The sequence below is a fragment of the Morchella importuna genome (genome assembly GCF_003444635.1).
Source record: "Morchella importuna strain M04M26 chromosome Unknown Morimp01GS001, whole genome shotgun sequence".
Lineage (NCBI taxonomy): Eukaryota > Fungi > Ascomycota > Pezizomycetes > Pezizales > Morchellaceae > Morchella > Morchella importuna.
The window spans coordinates 3,120,192-3,138,022 of NW_025763398.1; the positions used below are offsets into that span (position 1 = coordinate 3,120,192).

General features: G+C 50.2%; 4 protein-coding genes across 4 annotated transcripts; 3 read left to right on the forward strand and 1 right to left on the reverse strand.

Moving 5' to 3' along the window:
* Positions 1 to 1,647: 1,647 nt before the first annotated feature.
* On the forward strand, positions 1,648 to 7,044 carry LAJ45_00789 (uncharacterized protein; the record flags this gene model as incomplete). The annotated part of the gene is made up of 5 exons (XM_046110388.1): positions 1,648 to 4,051; positions 4,105 to 4,554; positions 4,604 to 5,244; positions 5,301 to 6,585; positions 6,641 to 7,044. The coding sequence occupies 5 exons, from the start codon at positions 1,648 to 1,650 to the stop codon at positions 7,042 to 7,044; spliced, it is 5,184 nt and encodes a 1,727-aa protein (XP_045977081.1).
* A 1,529-nt stretch (positions 7,045 to 8,573) lies between these two features.
* LAJ45_00790 (uncharacterized protein) lies at positions 8,574 to 10,272 on the forward strand (the record flags this gene model as incomplete). Its single annotated transcript, XM_046110389.1, has 5 exons — positions 8,574 to 8,640; positions 8,716 to 8,760; positions 8,819 to 9,099; positions 9,175 to 9,936; positions 10,027 to 10,272. 5 exons carry the CDS (start codon positions 8,574 to 8,576, stop codon positions 10,270 to 10,272), a joined length of 1,401 nt encoding a protein of 466 aa, XP_045977082.1.
* A 1,126-nt stretch (positions 10,273 to 11,398) lies between these two features.
* LAJ45_00791 (uncharacterized protein) lies at positions 11,399 to 13,221 on the forward strand (the record flags this gene model as incomplete). Its single annotated transcript, XM_046110390.1, has 2 exons — positions 11,399 to 12,564; positions 12,687 to 13,221. 2 exons carry the CDS (start codon positions 11,399 to 11,401, stop codon positions 13,219 to 13,221), a joined length of 1,701 nt encoding a protein of 566 aa, XP_045977083.1.
* A 651-nt stretch (positions 13,222 to 13,872) lies between these two features.
* LAJ45_00792 (uncharacterized protein) lies at positions 13,873 to 16,701 on the reverse strand (the record flags this gene model as incomplete). Its single annotated transcript, XM_046110391.1, has 12 exons — positions 13,873 to 14,106; positions 14,221 to 14,406; positions 14,473 to 14,565; positions 14,628 to 14,737; positions 14,805 to 14,856; positions 14,916 to 14,959; positions 15,031 to 15,437; positions 15,507 to 15,607; positions 15,675 to 16,090; positions 16,142 to 16,360; positions 16,435 to 16,489; positions 16,543 to 16,701. The coding sequence occupies 12 exons, from the start codon at positions 16,699 to 16,701 to the stop codon at positions 13,873 to 13,875; spliced, it is 2,076 nt and encodes a 691-aa protein (XP_045977084.1).
* Positions 16,702 to 17,831: the final 1,130 nt, after the last annotated feature.

The window sequence follows — 17,831 nt, forward strand, 5'->3', positions numbered from 1 at the left end:
GGGTTTATTGCCACCCTTGTTAGCTAGCCAGTGACCTCTGGGTTACTCGCTTGGCAGTACTTACTCACGGCATATCACTCGGGTGTTTGGGTATTATTTACGGGTAGCAATTGAGATGAGGGGTTTGGAGGAGGTTTATAGAATTTACTTGATCAAGTGAGGGCCTTTTACATACTCTTATACTAGGAGAAGCAGTAACTACATGTAGCTTATAGCCAGGTTAAATACATGTAAACTCTGATGAAAACAGTATTGCTGTTTCTAGGGTAGCTGACAATTGTTTGTCGCGCGGTGTTGTAAAAGATGAATTATTTCTTACCGTATTAGGATATATAGGAGGCACTGCTTGGAATGTTGGGACGCCCTAAGAATATGACCCGGTTTGACCATTGATTGAGCTATTCATCTAAGATAGGAAGAATATTAGGCCTTAATGCGTAGATAATTCAATTTAATGAGGTGAAGTGAATTGTCGAGGATGCCAAGGTGAGGCTGGGAGACAATGCCAATGGGCTACTCCAAACATGGCTAGTGCAAGGCACCTGATTACTCGCAGTGAGTAGCGGTACGTAGTGTACTCTACTTGGTAACTTTTGGTGTCTACGTTTACATGTAAATATCTAACAATTAAGTTAGCAGGAACCTTCGCGAAAGAATGTTAGAGAAAAAAAGAATTCTAGAAAGGGACTCATTCTGAGGTTGTAGACCTTACTAGCCGCATCATTTTCGTTGTCCCCCAAAATAATCATTCCCCACCCAAATCTTTACTCACGCGATTGGATTCCAAGTGTCAGTGTCAGGTTTGTGGTATGCGGGAGTCTTTTTCCCATTAAGAATATTCGAGCTTGGTTGATTCGATTTAAACTGTTGTTTTCGTTCCCCTTTACACCATTCCCCAGCAAAGCCCAGTTGCGTCGCGCGGCTTCCTCCCTTGTCCTGTCGTGTCTCGTCTCGCCACTCTTCACGCGTCGACCCCCGCGATCTTGATTCTTGATAATCAGATTGATCTCCCGCGCTTTTCTTTTCTCTCTGTTTGTAAACCGACACTGCCGGCGCCCAAGGCATTCAATTTCTTCCTTCCTTTTTCTCTTTTTTTTTTCTTCTCACGCCTTTTCTTTCTGGACTTACTATTCCTCCCTCTGTTGTCCTTTGGTACAGTGTTCAGCGCACTTCAGTCACGGATCCCTTCGTCGCTGAACAAAATACACAGTACCTACATCATAGATACTCGCTCTCCAGATCCCGCTATCGATATTATTACTGCCACTGTCGCTGCTCTCCCTCGCGCCCTCAAAAACGTGCATTTCAATCAGAACTGCGATCGTTCGCCTGGTTAAGGCATCGTGTCAGATTTAAAAAAAAAAATCTTTAATTATCAAGTATGTTGAGGTCCTTGCTCTCTATAGCTCATCCGTATATCACGTTTTATTTCTAGCTGTCCTTTCACCTACCCTCTCTCCCCCTCAACTACTACTGCTCTCCACAACCCCCCTTCCACACACGCACTCTCTCTTCCTCGTACCTATCTGCTTCGGCTATTCTCTCTCTCCGTCTTACATCTTGTATAAGTCGGAAATATTTACAATCTATAGCACTAACTCTTGGCCATCCTTCCCAGGAACTCGTCACTCCCGCAGATCGCTCTAAATGCCGGTTCGTGGTGCGGCAGCTGCTTCGGCGCGCAAACGGAAGCGTATTAAAGACGACCCTCTCGCGTCAGATTCCGACGACGAGAACTTCAATGATGCTCCATCTCCGAAAGCGACTAGTCGTAAATCGAAGCCTACTGGCAAGGGCAAGAAGAATACATCCAGTGGCAGGAGAAGACAGGACACCTATGATGATGATGAGGAGGACGATGACGACGAGATCTCTGATGATGACGGGGAGTCCATCGATGAGGATGATGAACCAGTAGAGGTTGGTCTATCTGGGCGGCCAGTACGCAAAGCAAGGAAGTCCAAGGCTACCAACTATGCCGAAGACGATTCAGAGGAAGTCGAGCGTGTGGACGAGATTGAGGACGACGATGAGGACCAGCAGGCAATAAAACCAAAAAATTCAAGAAAAAATGTCAGAACAGAAGCTCCACCTACGAAAAAACTAGTCATCAAGCTAAGAGTAGGTCCGGCTCAAGTTGGACCGAAACATGAGGCCTCAAATCCTCCCCCTAGGAGGTCTACCAGGGCTGCTTCAGCAAACGCACAGACGCGTCCAACTACTTCTGGTAAAGCACCTACAAAGACGACGGGCACCCGTGGGGGTAGCGTTGGGCCTCCTACTGGTACCGCTCTTACAACAAGAAGAAGCAGTCGACTAGGACATGACAATGAGCCATTTGTCAACTCGGGAAAACACACAGAAGTCCTTGGCCACGAAGCAGTTATCTTGGAAGAGGGTGAGACTTCATTGGAAACATCTGCAACCCATATATCCAGTAACGGCGATTACAAAAGGGAAGAGGAGGATTCAATATTATCAACAGCAGCGGTTCATGGAAGTTACGGTTCAAACGCCATAGATAATCACGATCAGAGTGTACCAGCGGAAGTTACTGTGGAGGTCCCCGCTACAGATACCATCGAGGCCGAAGAAGATTTAGATGCGCCTGGAGACGAGGAAAGCGTGCAAGGAGATCTCGATGCAGGCCACGAGGCAGACGAGGACGAAGACGTCCTACCTAGTAAACGAACCCGCACTAGAAGTATCGGTGGAAGCGGGCTTCGTGACTCCACAATCTCCCCACGGACAACGAGATCAGCCGCAGACAGAGAGCGAGCATTGACCATGAGTGCTGATAAGCGGAGCCACAAAGATTCTCCGTCCAAGGGTGGGAAACGTCTTGGACGGTTGAGGAAAAGTACTCGCGGGGGTAGCCGGAAGGCCGGGGGTGAAAGTGACGAAGACGAGTACCGGGAAGAGGAAGGGAGCGGCGATGAGGAATTGTCTTCAGACGCAGGCTCACCAAAGGCACCAAGATCAACGCAGGCATTTATAGCCCAAGATGATGAAGACTATTCCGAGGCGAACAACACACGACGTGGAAGAAGTCAAGGGAAGCGGCCAGAGCAAGCAGCTTCTCAACTAAGAAGCAAGCGACGACTAGATTCCTCGGATCATGAACAAGTGAGCCAGGCTGAACAGTTGGAGGCGGCGGAAGAACTCGAAGAACTAAGGCCCTCACCTAAACGGCGGAGGGCAACCAGAGGATCTGGGCCGTCTGGGGGCGAAGCTCCTGACAGGACTCTTAGAAGACGAGCTCAACCTGTTGACTATCGGATCATGCGGCCAGAAGCCGGGATATTATTTGACGAGCCTGAAGGGGGCGCATCAACTCCCTCAAGGAGACGTACTGGAGCTGCTGCTGCTCCAGGAAAATCTCTTTTCGATACGTTTGGCCCATTTGGTGGTGGGAGTGGGCCTGTGCCCTTGTTTGGTCGACCAGGAAAATTCAGCAATTTGCCTCTCGATATTGACTCTGATAGCTCAGACGATGAAAGAATGCAAAAACCTAGTGGTGCTGGAGGAATGCCTGGTATTGGCGGAGGAATGGGCATGACTCCCACAACTGCTGCAGGCCCAGGACTACTCCCTTCGATAGCTCAGACACACAATATGGACGCACTCCAAGGGACACCGGCAAACCTTGGAAAGGTTACAAAGCCGGCGAAACAAACGCTTGCAGATGCGGACCCGTTAGGTGTTGCTACGGATATTACTTTTGATAGCGTTGGTGGTCTAGACGACAAGATCCACCAACTTAAGGAGATGGTCCAATTACCTCTTTCTTACCCGGAAATTTTCGCTGCAAAGAACATGACCCCACCTCGTGGTGTGTTATTTTATGGACCTCCAGGCACTGGTAAAACATTGATGGCGAGGGCTTTGGCTGCTAGCTGTAGTTCGGAGAGCAGAAAAGTTACTTTCTACATGAGAAAAGGTGCCGACTGTTTAAGCAAATGGGTCGGTGAAGCCGAAAGGCAGTTGAGATTGTTGTTTGAAGAGGCCAAGAACAATCAGCCAAGTATCATCTTTTTTGATGAAATCGATGGTATATTTTCGCCCCTTTTTGTTTCATGATGTGGTATCTCACTGTATATATAGGTCTTGCCCCTGTCCGTTCGAGTAAACAAGAACAGATCCATGCTTCAATTGTTTCAACGTTGCTTGCTCTTATGGACGGCATGGACGGTAGAGGCCAAGTTGTGGTCATCGGAGCAACCAATAGACCAGATGCGATTGATCCAGCCTTAAGAAGACCTGGTAGATTTGACAGGGAGTTCTACTTCCCGCTTCCTGCAACCGAGGCAAGAAGAAAGATCATTGATATACACACAAAGGGATGGGAGCCACCGTTGGAGAATGCATTTAAGGATCAATTGGCAGAATTAACGAAGGGATATGGTGGTGCCGATCTCAGAGCATTGTGTACAGAAGCTGCGTTGAATGCCGTACAAAGAACATATCCTCAGATCTACATGACACCGGAGAAGTTGAAGGTTGATGCACACAGTATCAAGGTTTTGGCCAGAGATTTCATGGTATCCTTGAAAAGTGAGTAACTTGTGCCCATATACTTACAGAACATCTCTAATTTTCCTAGATATGGTGCCTTCTTCCGAGCGGTCATCATCTTCGGGTGCATCGCCATTACCAAGGCATATCGAGCCATTGCTTTCCTCCCAACTTGATTCCATCAAAGACGCTCTTCAGTTGATTCTACCTGACAGGAAGCGCTTGTCTGTTTTTGAAGAGGCGCTGCTAGAAGATGACATGGGTATAGATGGAGGCTTTGAACGTGAAAAAATGATGTCGGATTTTGAAACTGCTCGGGTCTTCCGCCCAAGGTTATTGATCCATGGGCCTGCGGGTATGGGCCAACATTATATCGCTGCTGCGATTTTGCACCACTTAGAAAAAGTTCATGTTCAGTCATTCGACCTTGCAACTTTAATGGGTGATGCAACGAGGTCAATGGAGGCTGCTATCGTTCAGTTATTCGTTGAAGTAAAACGGCGGAAACCTAGTGTTATTTTCGTTCCTGAAATCGATATGTGGTACTCATCGCTGTCTGACCATGCCCTAGCTACATTTAGAGGCTTACTACAGAGTATACCTGCCAATGAGCCTATCCTTTTTCTTGGAATAACCGAACAAGAGGTTAAGGCCCTGTCTTCCCAAATGCTCACAGAGTTTTTTGGATACTCGCGAAAGGATCGCTTTGAACTTGGGAAGCCCGATAAGGTTTGTTCTCGGTATTTTAAAGCCTATATACGTAGGTTATTAACGGTACTATGCAGGATGCACGATTCCAGTATTTCGATAACGTGATCTCGCATATTCGCAAGGCACCTACAGACTTCCCGCCCGATGCCAACAATCGCAAAAAAAGGGTTTTGGAAGTGCTTGAAAAAGTAGCGCCACCTCCACCCCGCGAAATGACAAAGGAGGAAATCAAAGCGCAAGAGCAGAAGGATCGGCAGATCAAGAACTGGCTTAAAATTAGGCTTAACCCAATGATGGAGTCTATCAAACAGAGATACCGCCGTTTTAAGAAACCAGTCATTGAATATGATCTCATCAAACATCTTCTGGACCCCCCTCCCCCGCCCGATGTCGAGATTATAGCCTCTGATATCCCACCTCCACCAGCACAAGAGCGTTACAGAATCTTCTTTGACGATACTGATGAGCAACTCAGAGTCCAAGACACAGTGGCTAATAAGACATATTACAATTTGGACATCGATGTTATCGAGGAAAGGTTATCAAACGGGTTTTATTGTACTACTAAACAGTTCCTTCAAGATCTGGAGCATATACGATACGATGCAGATATAAGTGGCGACAAAGAGCGAAAGATGAAAGCTAATGAGATGCTCACGAATGCCGAGGTCTTTGTTGCCGATGTTGAAATGGATGCTGGCTTTATCTTACAATGCGAGGACATGTTCCGGCGAGAACAAAAGAAAAGGGCCGAAATTCGGGCGAAACGTGAACGGAAGGCCAAGGCATTAGAGGACGCTCGTGAAGCCGCCGAGAAGGTAGCATCATCTGCTAATCGTCCAAGTAACGGAAGTCCCGCAAAGTCCAAGGCAAATTCTCATGAGAGTCCAAGCAATGGGGGCTCTTTCAACTCAAATGGTGCCCTTGAAGATGGAACCATACCATCCTCAAATCCTGAAAACGAGTTACAAAGCCATGACCACGCAAATGTGCCCGCGACACCACACTCGCGGATGGACCCGCGTCTGGACATGGACTCGTCGTGGGTGCCCTTCCCGAGTCAACAAAGTGGGTCAAACAGGGCAGCAACGCAGTTAACTCAGATGTCCGCTGCAAGTGGAGCTTCCGTGGGATTAACTCCATTCAATAATGGTATTGGCGGTAGCGGTAGTAATATGGTACTCAACTACGCGTCGTCAACAACCTCCGGGCAGAGAACAAGTGATGGGGCACAACAGAGATCGACCAACCACTCAAACAGCAATGGCACACAAAACAGCAATAGCTTCATCAACCCAAACTTAGAGCCAGTTTTCCCAAATCCTGAACAAAACGACTCACAATTACCTGATACACAAAGTAGGTTTATCTTCCTAAAAAATATGGACCTTTTTTTTCTAATTGGGCTTTTTAGTTGTTGCCTCTTCCTCTTCAGACCTCAACAGTAGTCAGTCTCTAGCGTCACAATCAACACCCCGATTTTCTATCGAATCACAAGCAGGCAGTTTATCGCAGGGCTCGCAGTTCGGTAGTTTTACAGCACCACCAATATTTGAGCTGCCAGCACCGAAAGCCCCAAAGCTTATCCTGGATAACGAGAGGATCGATAATATACATCACCGGTTATCTGAAAGTACATCTGGGTACTCCGTTGAACAACTCGAACAAGTTAACGCTGCGATGATGGATGCCATTTGGAAATCTAGGATTCTCTGGAATAGGAATGAGGTTGCGGACAAAGCTATGGAAGCGTTTGAAGAAGTTGATAAAGACATAAGGGAGTTTCAACAAGTGATGACTGCCAGTGGAAGTTTCTAAAAGCCTTTCCCAGCACCTTACTCTGTATTTTGTTTACCCGGGTTATGCAAAATTTTTGATTTGGGATTTTTATATGGGATTTTTCTTTCTTGTGTTTCTATATCTTCATTTCGTTTACTGTACTTGGTCGTTATAACTTCTAGAGTGTGGTAGAGTTGGTTTGCGACTTCTTTTATCTTTATTCTTTTCCTTATTATTTGAAATCCCTATGCTTTCAATGCTGCTGCGGGTAGCGAATAACGAAATGAGTGGGGAGGAAACTTGTGTGCAGGACGCAGGGATCAGAGTTGGATGAAAGAATAATTTAGTAATTTTCGACACGCTCTATTTTGTTTGTACGATCACGATTTTCTATGTTTTCATACTTCAACTCCTCGGACCTTACTTTGCCTTACTTTTCTTCTTTTTATGCCCACGTTTGATGCCCTTTTCCTCTTTTCTTTCTTCTTTCTTCCCCCCTTTTTTCTTTTCTTTTTGTTGGAATCAATGGTATATGCGTTGGTGGGAGGGCCGTGCTTTCTATTATAATACCTTCACCCCATGTCTTTATTTTCAATTGAACGAATGCTTTAAGCGTTCTATCCATTTACGTGCGAGTTCGGTTCGCCGAGAAGGAAAACAAAAAAATAAAACAAAAAACTCTATTATTCTTGGCAGTATATTATTCGAGCTGTAGAAAATTACTTATCAGTATTTGTATGTATAGTTCTAGGTCATATATCACCGTACGGTGCGGTGTCGCAACGCACGATGACTTTTGACATCGCGCTGTACATATACCCACCTGTGTACGTAGGTTTATGTACACCCGCAGGAAAAAGTGACGAAACAACAAGTGACTACCAACGTGGTTAAGCAGCATCCATGACTTTTGAAGAGAGGTCATAAAAGGTGTTAAATACACTTCAGAGGCCGTAGTATGTACGCTCTTCCCCACCTTGTAGTTCAAGTACTTCTCGTCATTGGGGTTGGTGTTAAGTGCAGGCGCTATTTCATCACTTTTTTCCTGCGGGTGTACATACATACATACGCATATATTGTGCTTATGGGCAGGACCGGCTCTACCATGGCCGAAAAAATACAGAAATATGATCAGCATGAACATTGGCGGTTTTAAATATCCCATGGCGACTGCTGGTGCAAGGACTTTTGCCGAAATTATGAGCGAGTAGGAGTCTACACACACGCGGTAGTTGGGTTTACTATTGTAAATTTAGGTCATCATGGGGCCGGGACAGGTTTCTGCAAGGGTTGTTAAAGCAAACTACTAGCCTATGGTATCATTTAAGGCTCCAACTGTTGCTCATGTTGCGGTTTCGGTAATGTCTTGTCTCATGTTAAGTGGGTCAATGAGTTAATAACAACATTATGTTGAGTGGGCCCATGGGCCGCTTCGAGTGATATTCTGTGCTGTGGCTCTTTCATAATGAGCCACCACTGCCACACGCTGCAACCTAACCCCAAGCCAAAACAGAGCTTCCCCCACCATCATCTATCACCATAGTTCCAAACTCGCAACAGATACAGCTATGGCTTCAAGTACCATCCACGCATTTTTCGCCCAGCGAAGAGCCGACAACTCCCTCGTCGTTCTCGGTTTGTACTAGCTGTTCTTGAATGTTGCACGGGCTTTAATAAAAAAAACTAACCGACCTGTTTCAACCCCGCCAGATCCTCCAAAGTTCGACCTCGAAAGCTACATCTCAAACTATACCGGCACGGCGTTTGTTCACCTCATACCTGTGGGCTGAAACTAACATCTCTTGTACTGTAGGGCGAACCCAGATCGAGAGACTCCTTCATATTGGACTACATTCACCACCGCTATGCATCGAAGCTCTGAAACTGGCCGTCAAGGCGCTGAAGCAGACGTCGGATGTGCCACGATATAAGCTCGTAGTCGAGCAGCTCAATAAGCTAGCCCCCGATGACCCGGAAGCCGTGATGGATGAGGAATGGGTCGAGAAGACAAGCAGACGGGTTGCCAACAGTACCGAGAAGATTGAAGCAGACTTGAAGAGCTATAAGCACAACCTTATCAAAGAGAGCATCAGAGTAAGCTCCATTGACCCAGTTGGGAAAGAAAAAAAAACCGGTAGGATGACGGCTAACCCATCTTGCACGGCGTAGATGGGCCACGAGGATCTCGGCAATCACTACTATGCTTCCGGGGATCTTGTCAACGCATTCAAGTCATACTCCCGTATGCGTGACTTTTGCACAGCGCCTAAACACATCCTCGATATGTCCCTCCAGATCATCCGCGTCTGCATTGAACAGGGAAATTACATGTCTGTCCAGTCGCACATTGTGAAGATCCGCAGTCTTTCCCGCTCCCCCGAGGAGGAGGAGATATTGAAGCCGAAGCTGTGCGTCGCTATGGGCCTCACGCAGCTTGCCTCGGGAGCTTTCAAAGAGGCAGCAAAGAGCTTTCTGGAGACTCCACCGACCCTTGGAGCAACATATAATGATGTCATCTCTTCCAATGACGTTGCGGTCTACGGAGGGCTCTGTGCGCTTGCCAGCATGGAGAGGTCGCAGCTCAAGAAGGAGGTTCTCGATAACAACGACTTCCGGAACTTCTTGGAGTTAGAGCCGCAGATGAGGAGGGCCATCTCGTACTTTTATACGGCGAAATACTCGAATTGCTTGAAGATTCTCGAGGAGTACCGGAATGATTATTACCTCGACGTGCATTTGGTGAAGCATGTGAATAAGCTGTTTGAGATGATTAGAAGCAAGGGGATCGTGCAGTACTTTATCCCGTTTTCGTGTGTGTCGTTGAAGAGTATGGCGGAGGCATTTGCGACGAATGAGAAGACGCTTGAGAAGGAGCTCGTGGGGATGATTGGGAAGGGGGTCTTGAACGCGAGAATAGATACAAAGAATAGGGTATGCTTCTTCTATACGGCTACTTTGCTAAAGAGGTTCCCAATCTCGTTATTTGGGGTGTGGTTAGGCTTACAATGTTTAAAATTCTAGCTTCTCACCGCAAAGGAAACCAACCTCCGCACAGCAGTCCACCGGGATACTCTAGCGATGGCGCAAAACTACGAGCGCACCGCCAGAATGAGGCTGATGAGGATGAACATTCTCCGTGCAGGTCTGGAGGTCCGGGGCCCCAAGGGGGGACAAGGCCATCCTTCGGGACCTGCCCAGGGCCAGGGATGGGTTGGCCATTCCGGGAGGCCTCAGGGGTTTATGGAGAGGTTCCACATGGGTTCTTGAGCGGATGATTCACAAATATTCACTTATATCTCCTTCCTTTTCTTTTTTTGTCGGGTGTTGTTGTTATTCGTGATGGCAAGGACCAGAGGGTTGAAAGTCATTCGTTTTCATTTGAGAGTAGAATTCTTAAAATTAAAAACAAGAATCGGGGATATTACTGCATGATTGTTATATGTAGTTAGCTACATGTAATCGTTAGGCAGGGAAAGGCTATGAATTCGGGCATCTCAATGAATAGAATAATCGGGTAAAGCGGGGTTCTGGATCATGAGTGGCCACAGCGCGCCAAAGCTGTTTGTGGTGGTGGTGATGCGATGGGCTGGCTGTATGTAGTAACGACGGGCGTCTTGGGCATCCTCACAGCTGCGAATCATAAACACTGTTCATGCTTGTATTCCGGTAGAGTGATATCACTGTAGATAGTAGCTTCCATGCACAACCCCAGCTGGGGGAGGATGTAGGGAGCCGTTAGCTAGCGTGTAGTTACAGTTATGTGTACAATTGAGGTTGAGGATGTTGTGGCAAAGACATAGTAGCAGCATGGCGTGGTGCTGAGGCAAGAGTATTTAATTACCTCCACACTATTACCATCACGAAACGAAGCCAGCCACTTAGACACCCAGTCCCAAGCAATGTATTATATCCAGCTCCAGCTACTTGATGCCAATGGTCTTCTCTGAACTGTTTCTGTAGTTGTTGTCTTGGCGGCCGAGTGATCGGGCTTGAAGCAACGATTTCGTTTGAGTTTGCACTCGAGGTATTTCTACATGTATCCTGGGATATAGATATATCCATTACTTGCCGTACGAGCCGAGCCAATTCAAGTCACTAGAGGCCATGGGATACAATTGCGGTGCACTTACCTCTTTCCGCACGAAATAAGGTTGTTTGTTACGCTCTTATGCGGAGGAGATCATGGGATATAACTCGAGAGCCAGCGAGCCAGGGATTGTTTATGCAGGGCGCACCGGCCTCTTTTCCACTTTCTGCATATCTATCGATAAGCTACATACTAGGATTGCATCAGCCCAGCCAGCGCAATCCTATATAAATGACGCCTATCCCAAAACCATGAACCCAGACCTCTAGATATCTCACTCTAAACTAATAACATCAGCACAACACAATGCCGCCGCCCCCGACGCTCCCAACCCTCCCCCACGACCTCCTCCGCCTACTCACCACCCACCTGCCCACCGCCTCCTCCCTCGCCGCGCTCTCGCTCACCTGCCGGTCCCTGCACGCCTTCGTCTCGCTCGAGGGCTGGCGTGTCTTTGTGCGCACGCGTTTCCCGGCGTTTCCTGCCGCGGCGGGCACACCCGCTGAATGGCGGGCGTGGGCAAGGCAGCAGACGATTGTTGAGCGCAACTGGCAGCGGCGCGGGTTTGTGGCGGCTGTGGTGGAAGTGCGGTTATCCAGCGGCAGCGGTGGTGGTGGTTGGCGGCGTGATGGCAGAGGCGGCGGTGGTGGTGGTGGTGCTGGAGGGAGAGATGGTAAATGGGCGCCGAAAGGACGGCAGACGCTCGGCTACGTGCCGGTGCTTGATCTGTCCGAAGCGTATGGCGGCGCGGGCGGTGAAGAGGAGACGTTAGTTATTGGTGCAGGGCCTGACATTGTTGTGCGGCGGCGAAGCGCGGGGAAGCACACGGTGCGGTGGTGGGGGTTTGAAGACCGGAAAGAGCAGGCGGGGCGGGACGACGTGACGGCGTTGCGGCTGCTGGAGGGCGGTGGCGGTGGCGGTGGCGGTGGCGGGGAGGTGGCGGTGGTGGGGAGGGCGAATGGACGGTTGGAGGTTGTGGGGCTGGGCACGGCGGGGAGAGAGCCGGGCGGTGTGGGCAGGGCAGAGGTGTTGACGCGGTACGAGACGGGCGGAAGGCAGGTGAAGGATGTGGCTGTTCTCGGTGGCGGCGGCGGTGGGGGTGAGTCGGCGACGGGGCTTGTGTGTGCTGTTCTCGGCTCTTCCAGCGTGTCGCTGTATCCGCTGCACCAGCCAGAGGAGGCGGCGAATGGCGGCCCTGTGGAGGCGGTGTCGAGCATCGCGTTGGCCGACGTCGGCGGCGGCATCCCGTGGAAGACGTCGTTCCTTTCGCCGGCGCTCGTGGCGCTTGGAACGACGGGCGCGCAGCCGCTATCGGTGTTTGCGCTTGCGCGCGAGGGCTTCCGGAGGGACCCTGTGCGCACGTTCTCGGCGTCGCAGTGCGCGGACGTCGAGGCGCTCGGCGTGTATGCGCTTGCGCCCATCTCGGGGAGCGGGAATGTGCTTCTGGCGGGGTGGTATGATGGCGTTTCACGGTTTGCAGTCCCGAGTTTTTTTTGTTCCTTTCCTCCTTCTTTTTACTTCTCCATACTCTAGCCCCGCATGCATAATAAATAGGGGTAATAATAATAATAATAATAATGAATAATAATAAAAGACTCCACGACCTCCGCACCCCCGCCCCCTCTGTGGCAGAATACAAAGACCCCATCGACGCCCAGACACCCATCTACGCCCTGCACCCCCTGGGCCACACCCGCTTCCTCGCCGGCGGCGCCCGCCACTGCATCCTCAAGGTCTTTGATCTGCGCATGTCCACCACCACCACCTCCTCCCCCGGGTGGGCAACATATCTTACGCCGCCAGCGCGCTACCGCGCACACGGCGGCATGGGCGGTGGGGCCGCGGCGTGGGAGAGCCCGCTGTATTCGCTGGCGGTGGCGGCGGGGGGGAGGAGCGTGTATGCGGGGGCGCAGGGGAGGGTGTGGGAGCTGGATTTCTTGGGTGCTGGTGTTGGTGCTGGTGCTGGTGTGGGTGGTGGGGGGCAGAGGAGGGATGTGGGGACGCGGTTGGGCATGTATGAGTTTGGCGGGAAGGGGGTGGTGTATCGCCAGGGGCCTGAGACGGAGATGGGCAGGACGGGGGCGGAGGGGGGGAGGCTGGATGGGAGGTGGACGGCGGTGAATAGATGAGAGCTAGCTGTAGACTAGACTACAATATAGAAGGTGTGCGTGTGTGAGGGCTCTGGGCGTGTGTGTAGCTTGAGGGATTGGATTTTTTATGTGCTTCTCCTTTTGCGTTTAGATGCTATAGCTCTTTTGGCATTTAGATAGAGTAGATCTTGTCCTAGAGGTGGGCTGTGTCTCGTTCTGGCTGGGCTCAAGCTCGAGAATGCCAAGATATATAGGCGAGTGATATCTCATGACGATGTGCCGAAGCTCACCTTCACCTAGCCCTGTGGATTGGCCTGTGGATGCGGCATAAGCTGATTTTTTTATATTTTTATATTTTTAATCTGTGAGGAATTGTGCATTCGGGTACAGCCGTCTCTACTCTAATGCTTCCTGTTTGTAGGGTAGTATACTGGAAGGGCGGGTGTGTCACGGTAGAACTGGATGGAGTGCTGAACAATAACTAGGCGGGATGGAGCAGGAAATAAGTACCACGCCATACGAGCAGCAAACCGGCAACACACGCAGAGTCCCAGATATCCTTCATATAGAGTAGTATTCACAAAGCTTAAACACACACACACATCCACAAACCCCACCCCACCCTACACTGCCCTACCCTACCATACACTGCACTATATATCTACATACATCGCCCCCCCCCCTCCCCCACTACGACGAAAACTCCAAAACGACAATACTCGCCTTCGGCACCTCCCACGCCCACTCGCTCGCGCCCGCCTCGACCTCATCGAGCTCTAGCGCCCGCGGCGAGATGGCCGTCTGGTTGGTGATGTAGTTGAAGCCGTTGCGCACGTCGTGCGTCAGGATTGTGCCGTTGACGCCTGTGATGGCACGGTCGAACTCGAGCGTTAGGGGTACGGCGGAGTTGGCGGCGTTGACGAGCTGTTGTGTTTGTGTGTGTTAGCTTTTGTTGTAGTGGGGAAAAGGAGTGGGGAAGAGGCGAGGGGGAGAAGGGTAGAAGGGTAGAAGGGGAGAATGGTAGAAGGGGAGAGTTACCTTGACGTATATCACGTCTCGCCCGCCGTCATGTTGCGCGGCCCACCAGAGGGGGTTGAAGGTTCCGGAGAGGGGCGTGATGGGGAGGGTTTCGGTGCCGCGGTGGTGCGAGAAGAGCTTTTGTTGGTAGTAGCTGGCGGAGAGGGTGGTTTGGTTGGGGTCGGCGGAGAAGCTGATGAGGTCGGGCTGTGGAGGAGTGTTAGAAAAAAGACCAGTTTGGAGGGGAAGGGGTTGGGAGGGGGGGATGTGTACCGTCCATTGGTAGGAGTTGTAGTTCTGGAACAGCGGTGCGTAGGAGGAGAGTTTGACGGTGTTGGGGTTGCGCTCCATGCCGATGCCGAAAATCTGGGATAAGCTGTGCGTTAGCTCCAGGTTGGAATGCTAGGTCGAGTACAAGTATCACTTACGGCTTCGCCGATGGCGGCATCGAGGGTGGGGTAGACGATTCGCCCGGGGCCGGACCATTGTACGCTGCCGGAGGAGCTGTCGACTGAGAGGACAGAGTATTCGCCGACGACTGCAGAAGAGAGAGAGAGGGTTAGTTATCTTGGAGGTGATGTGAAAGGGAGTATATCAGAACTTACATATCGTTACGTTCTGGTACGAGCTGACGCCAAAGTTATCGTAGAGGCCGAACTGTAGTATGCGAGTTAGGAGTCTCCCATAAATATCTCAGGGTACAGCTAGATACTTACGTTGTTTTTATAAAACTGCGGCGTCTGGTAATAATGTGGATCCCCTAACGTACGAAAAACCAAATATCAGCAGGCTATACTCAGATATATTCATCACGAAATGGCCCCAACTTACACATCTCCCCCGCCGGGATCTCCATCTTCGGCGTGATATCCGGGCCCGCCGTAGCAATGAACGTGATATCCGGATACTTTGCCTTAAGCTGCTCATAGTACATTGGGAATCTCCAATTATAGCTCCCTCCCGAGAACTGGTCCTCATTGCCAATCTCGACCAGCTCCAACTTATAAGGCTCAGCGCGTCCATGCGATGCCCGCAATGCACCCATGGGCGTGCGGGCGTCGCCGAGGATGTACTCGAGCTCGTCGAGCACCTCGTCGATGAAGGGCTGGATGTGCTCGCGGGGCACCGTAGAGGCAGGATTACGCCCATTGGGTGCGAGAGTGTAGCCGGCGTAGACAGTGAGGAGGGGCTGCATCTCCATGTCTTCGCAGAAGTCAAAGTACTCGAGTAGGCCGAGACTAAAGGTTCTCTACTATCAGTAACTGCAGCACTGCCAAGGACATTTCTGTTTTGTTTTTCTTGCTCACCCATTGGTGTTGAAGTACTCCCACTGTCCGACACGGCCCTTACGGTAGCGTAGGTCGCCGATTGTCTCGTTCCACTTCCAGCGGGTTTGGATTGAGAAGCCCTGTTACAAGCCATATCAGTATCACGCCTTGAGGACTCCCAAAAGAAAGAACGGCGAGAAAACCAACCTCCAAGTTATTTCCCCCCGGGAACCTCAAAAACTTAGGATCCAGCCCCTTCAGCGCCTCCGCCAGATCCTTCCTGATGCCATTCGGCCGATCCTTAAACGTCGGCGGGAACAGCGAGACCAGCGAGAAGTAGAACGTCTGCCCCTTGACCTCGGCCGCATCCATGGTGATCGCAAACGAGTTATTGATACTCGGCGCTGCGACCTCCGGCGCCAGCGTGGCCTCCAGCTTGGTGTAGTCGAACGTATCCAGCTTGCCCGTGATAGGGATCTCAGTGGTGGTCCATACATCGTCTGTGAGGTTGGAGCGCAGCGAGAGCTTGAAGGCGCTGAGGGCACCGCTGTAGTACTGCTCCCAGGGCTTGACGTAGAAAGAGGCAGCGTACTTTTGCGGACGTACGTCCATGCCCCAGTAGCCTGTGGGTTGGTCAGTATCACTTAATTCAGCTATGAGTGTATGTAGTTTACCTTCATTCATGAACCCGACTTCGCCGGTGGCACTGCTCCCCACATCTACCCTCAGGACAGCCGGTAGTGCGTCTGAAAGGGGGTTCAGCAGATCAATGGAGAGCCTGACATCTCCAATTGCACGCCATGCGTCTAGGTTTGGGCCGTAAGGGATATCTGCTTCCTGTGTACCATATGGATACGGGGTTGACCCGCTGTTGAGGAGCTTCACCCCAGAGCCTACATTACATCTCGCCGTATTAACAGACAAGCACTTTGACTACGAGTGCTAAACACAGGTTGTATGATCATGCCTTGGAAAGCCCTGTTGCGGATCAACTCGGCGTAGATTCCACCATCACCAGAGTGCTTTTGTACGCGTTAGAGCAATGTAGCTGCAATCGATGGGGGAGCAAGCTCACATTGATATCCTCAAAGAACAGCCCATACAGGTTCGGCGCGGTCTTGTTCCTGGCTGCTGTGTCTTCGGTGTTGATCTTGAGATGGACAGGCGTCACGGTCTGGCCCAATGCCGGCGCAGCGATGAGTGCGAGCAGCGCAGCCAATTGATGCAAGTACATATTTTCAATTGCGTCTTGTTTGACGAGGCACGACTCTCTCTCTCTCTCTCTCTCTCTCGCTCTACTCAAGTGCATCCGCTCCTTTTTAAACCTTAATTTCTGGGGCCATTTTTATTTTGCGGGGTAGAGTACATAGCTGTGGGGAGAGCTCGAGAGGAAGCGCGGATAAATCTACAAGTAGAGTACCAAGGCCGTGGAGTTACAGCTGAAATCCGGCTGATCATGGCCGGACCAAGGGGCGGATTAGTAGGAGGAGGAAGAGGTGGAGCATTGGAAAACTCTATATCAATTCAGATGCCTGCTGTGACGTACGTTCCTGTGCGGTGGAGATCTTTTTGCTTGTCCCGGTACGGCGTGGGCTTTAAGGTACCTGGATGTGTAGGGTACCTATAGTGCCACATTTAGGTGATAGGTATAAAGATACTATAGCTGTGTACCTGCCGAAGCAGAGGATGTATGTAGATCCTGTCAGGGCAGGGTTTGGGTATTAGCCATGGCCTATAACCGGGCGCGCTCGCTTTAGTAGGGGCCGATTCGGGGCGAATTTTTGCGTGTTACGAGGTGGGTAGATGGCTGGCCTCGTGCAATGTACGGTTTATGGAGTGGGTAGAGTAGGATGAGTATAGGTGCTCTGGAGGATTAGGTGGAAGATGCACGATAGGAGATGAGATAGTGGGGTCTTGCTTGTCGGCTTTCGTGGTTGAGTGGGTGTCTGTCCGTCTATTCTCGTGAGTGGTTGGCCCGGTCTTGGAAATTTATTAGTCGAAAATGGATTTAGCTATTTTGTTTATAGAGTTACTGGTTAATTTATGATTTAGGAAGTTAATGTTATCAGTCTTGATGGTCGCTTTCTGGGTTCTTGATAGTAAGTGGTGTGTCGATAGTAACTTTATGTAAATTTATGTAGTGCACATGGAGTACGTATGTTCTGAAGTAATAATAAGACTGAAACTTGATGCGGAGACTAGGTAGTCCGAGTGATATTTCAAGATTGCGTTGTACTAGTAAAAAGCAGTGTAGCACAAGGCTGTCGTGGCAGAGGCCTCACATCGCGTTCAGAGCTACATGACATTGTATATACACACGCGCGTAGCTACCCCGCTACCTGCTAGAAGTCCTCCTAACTCTAT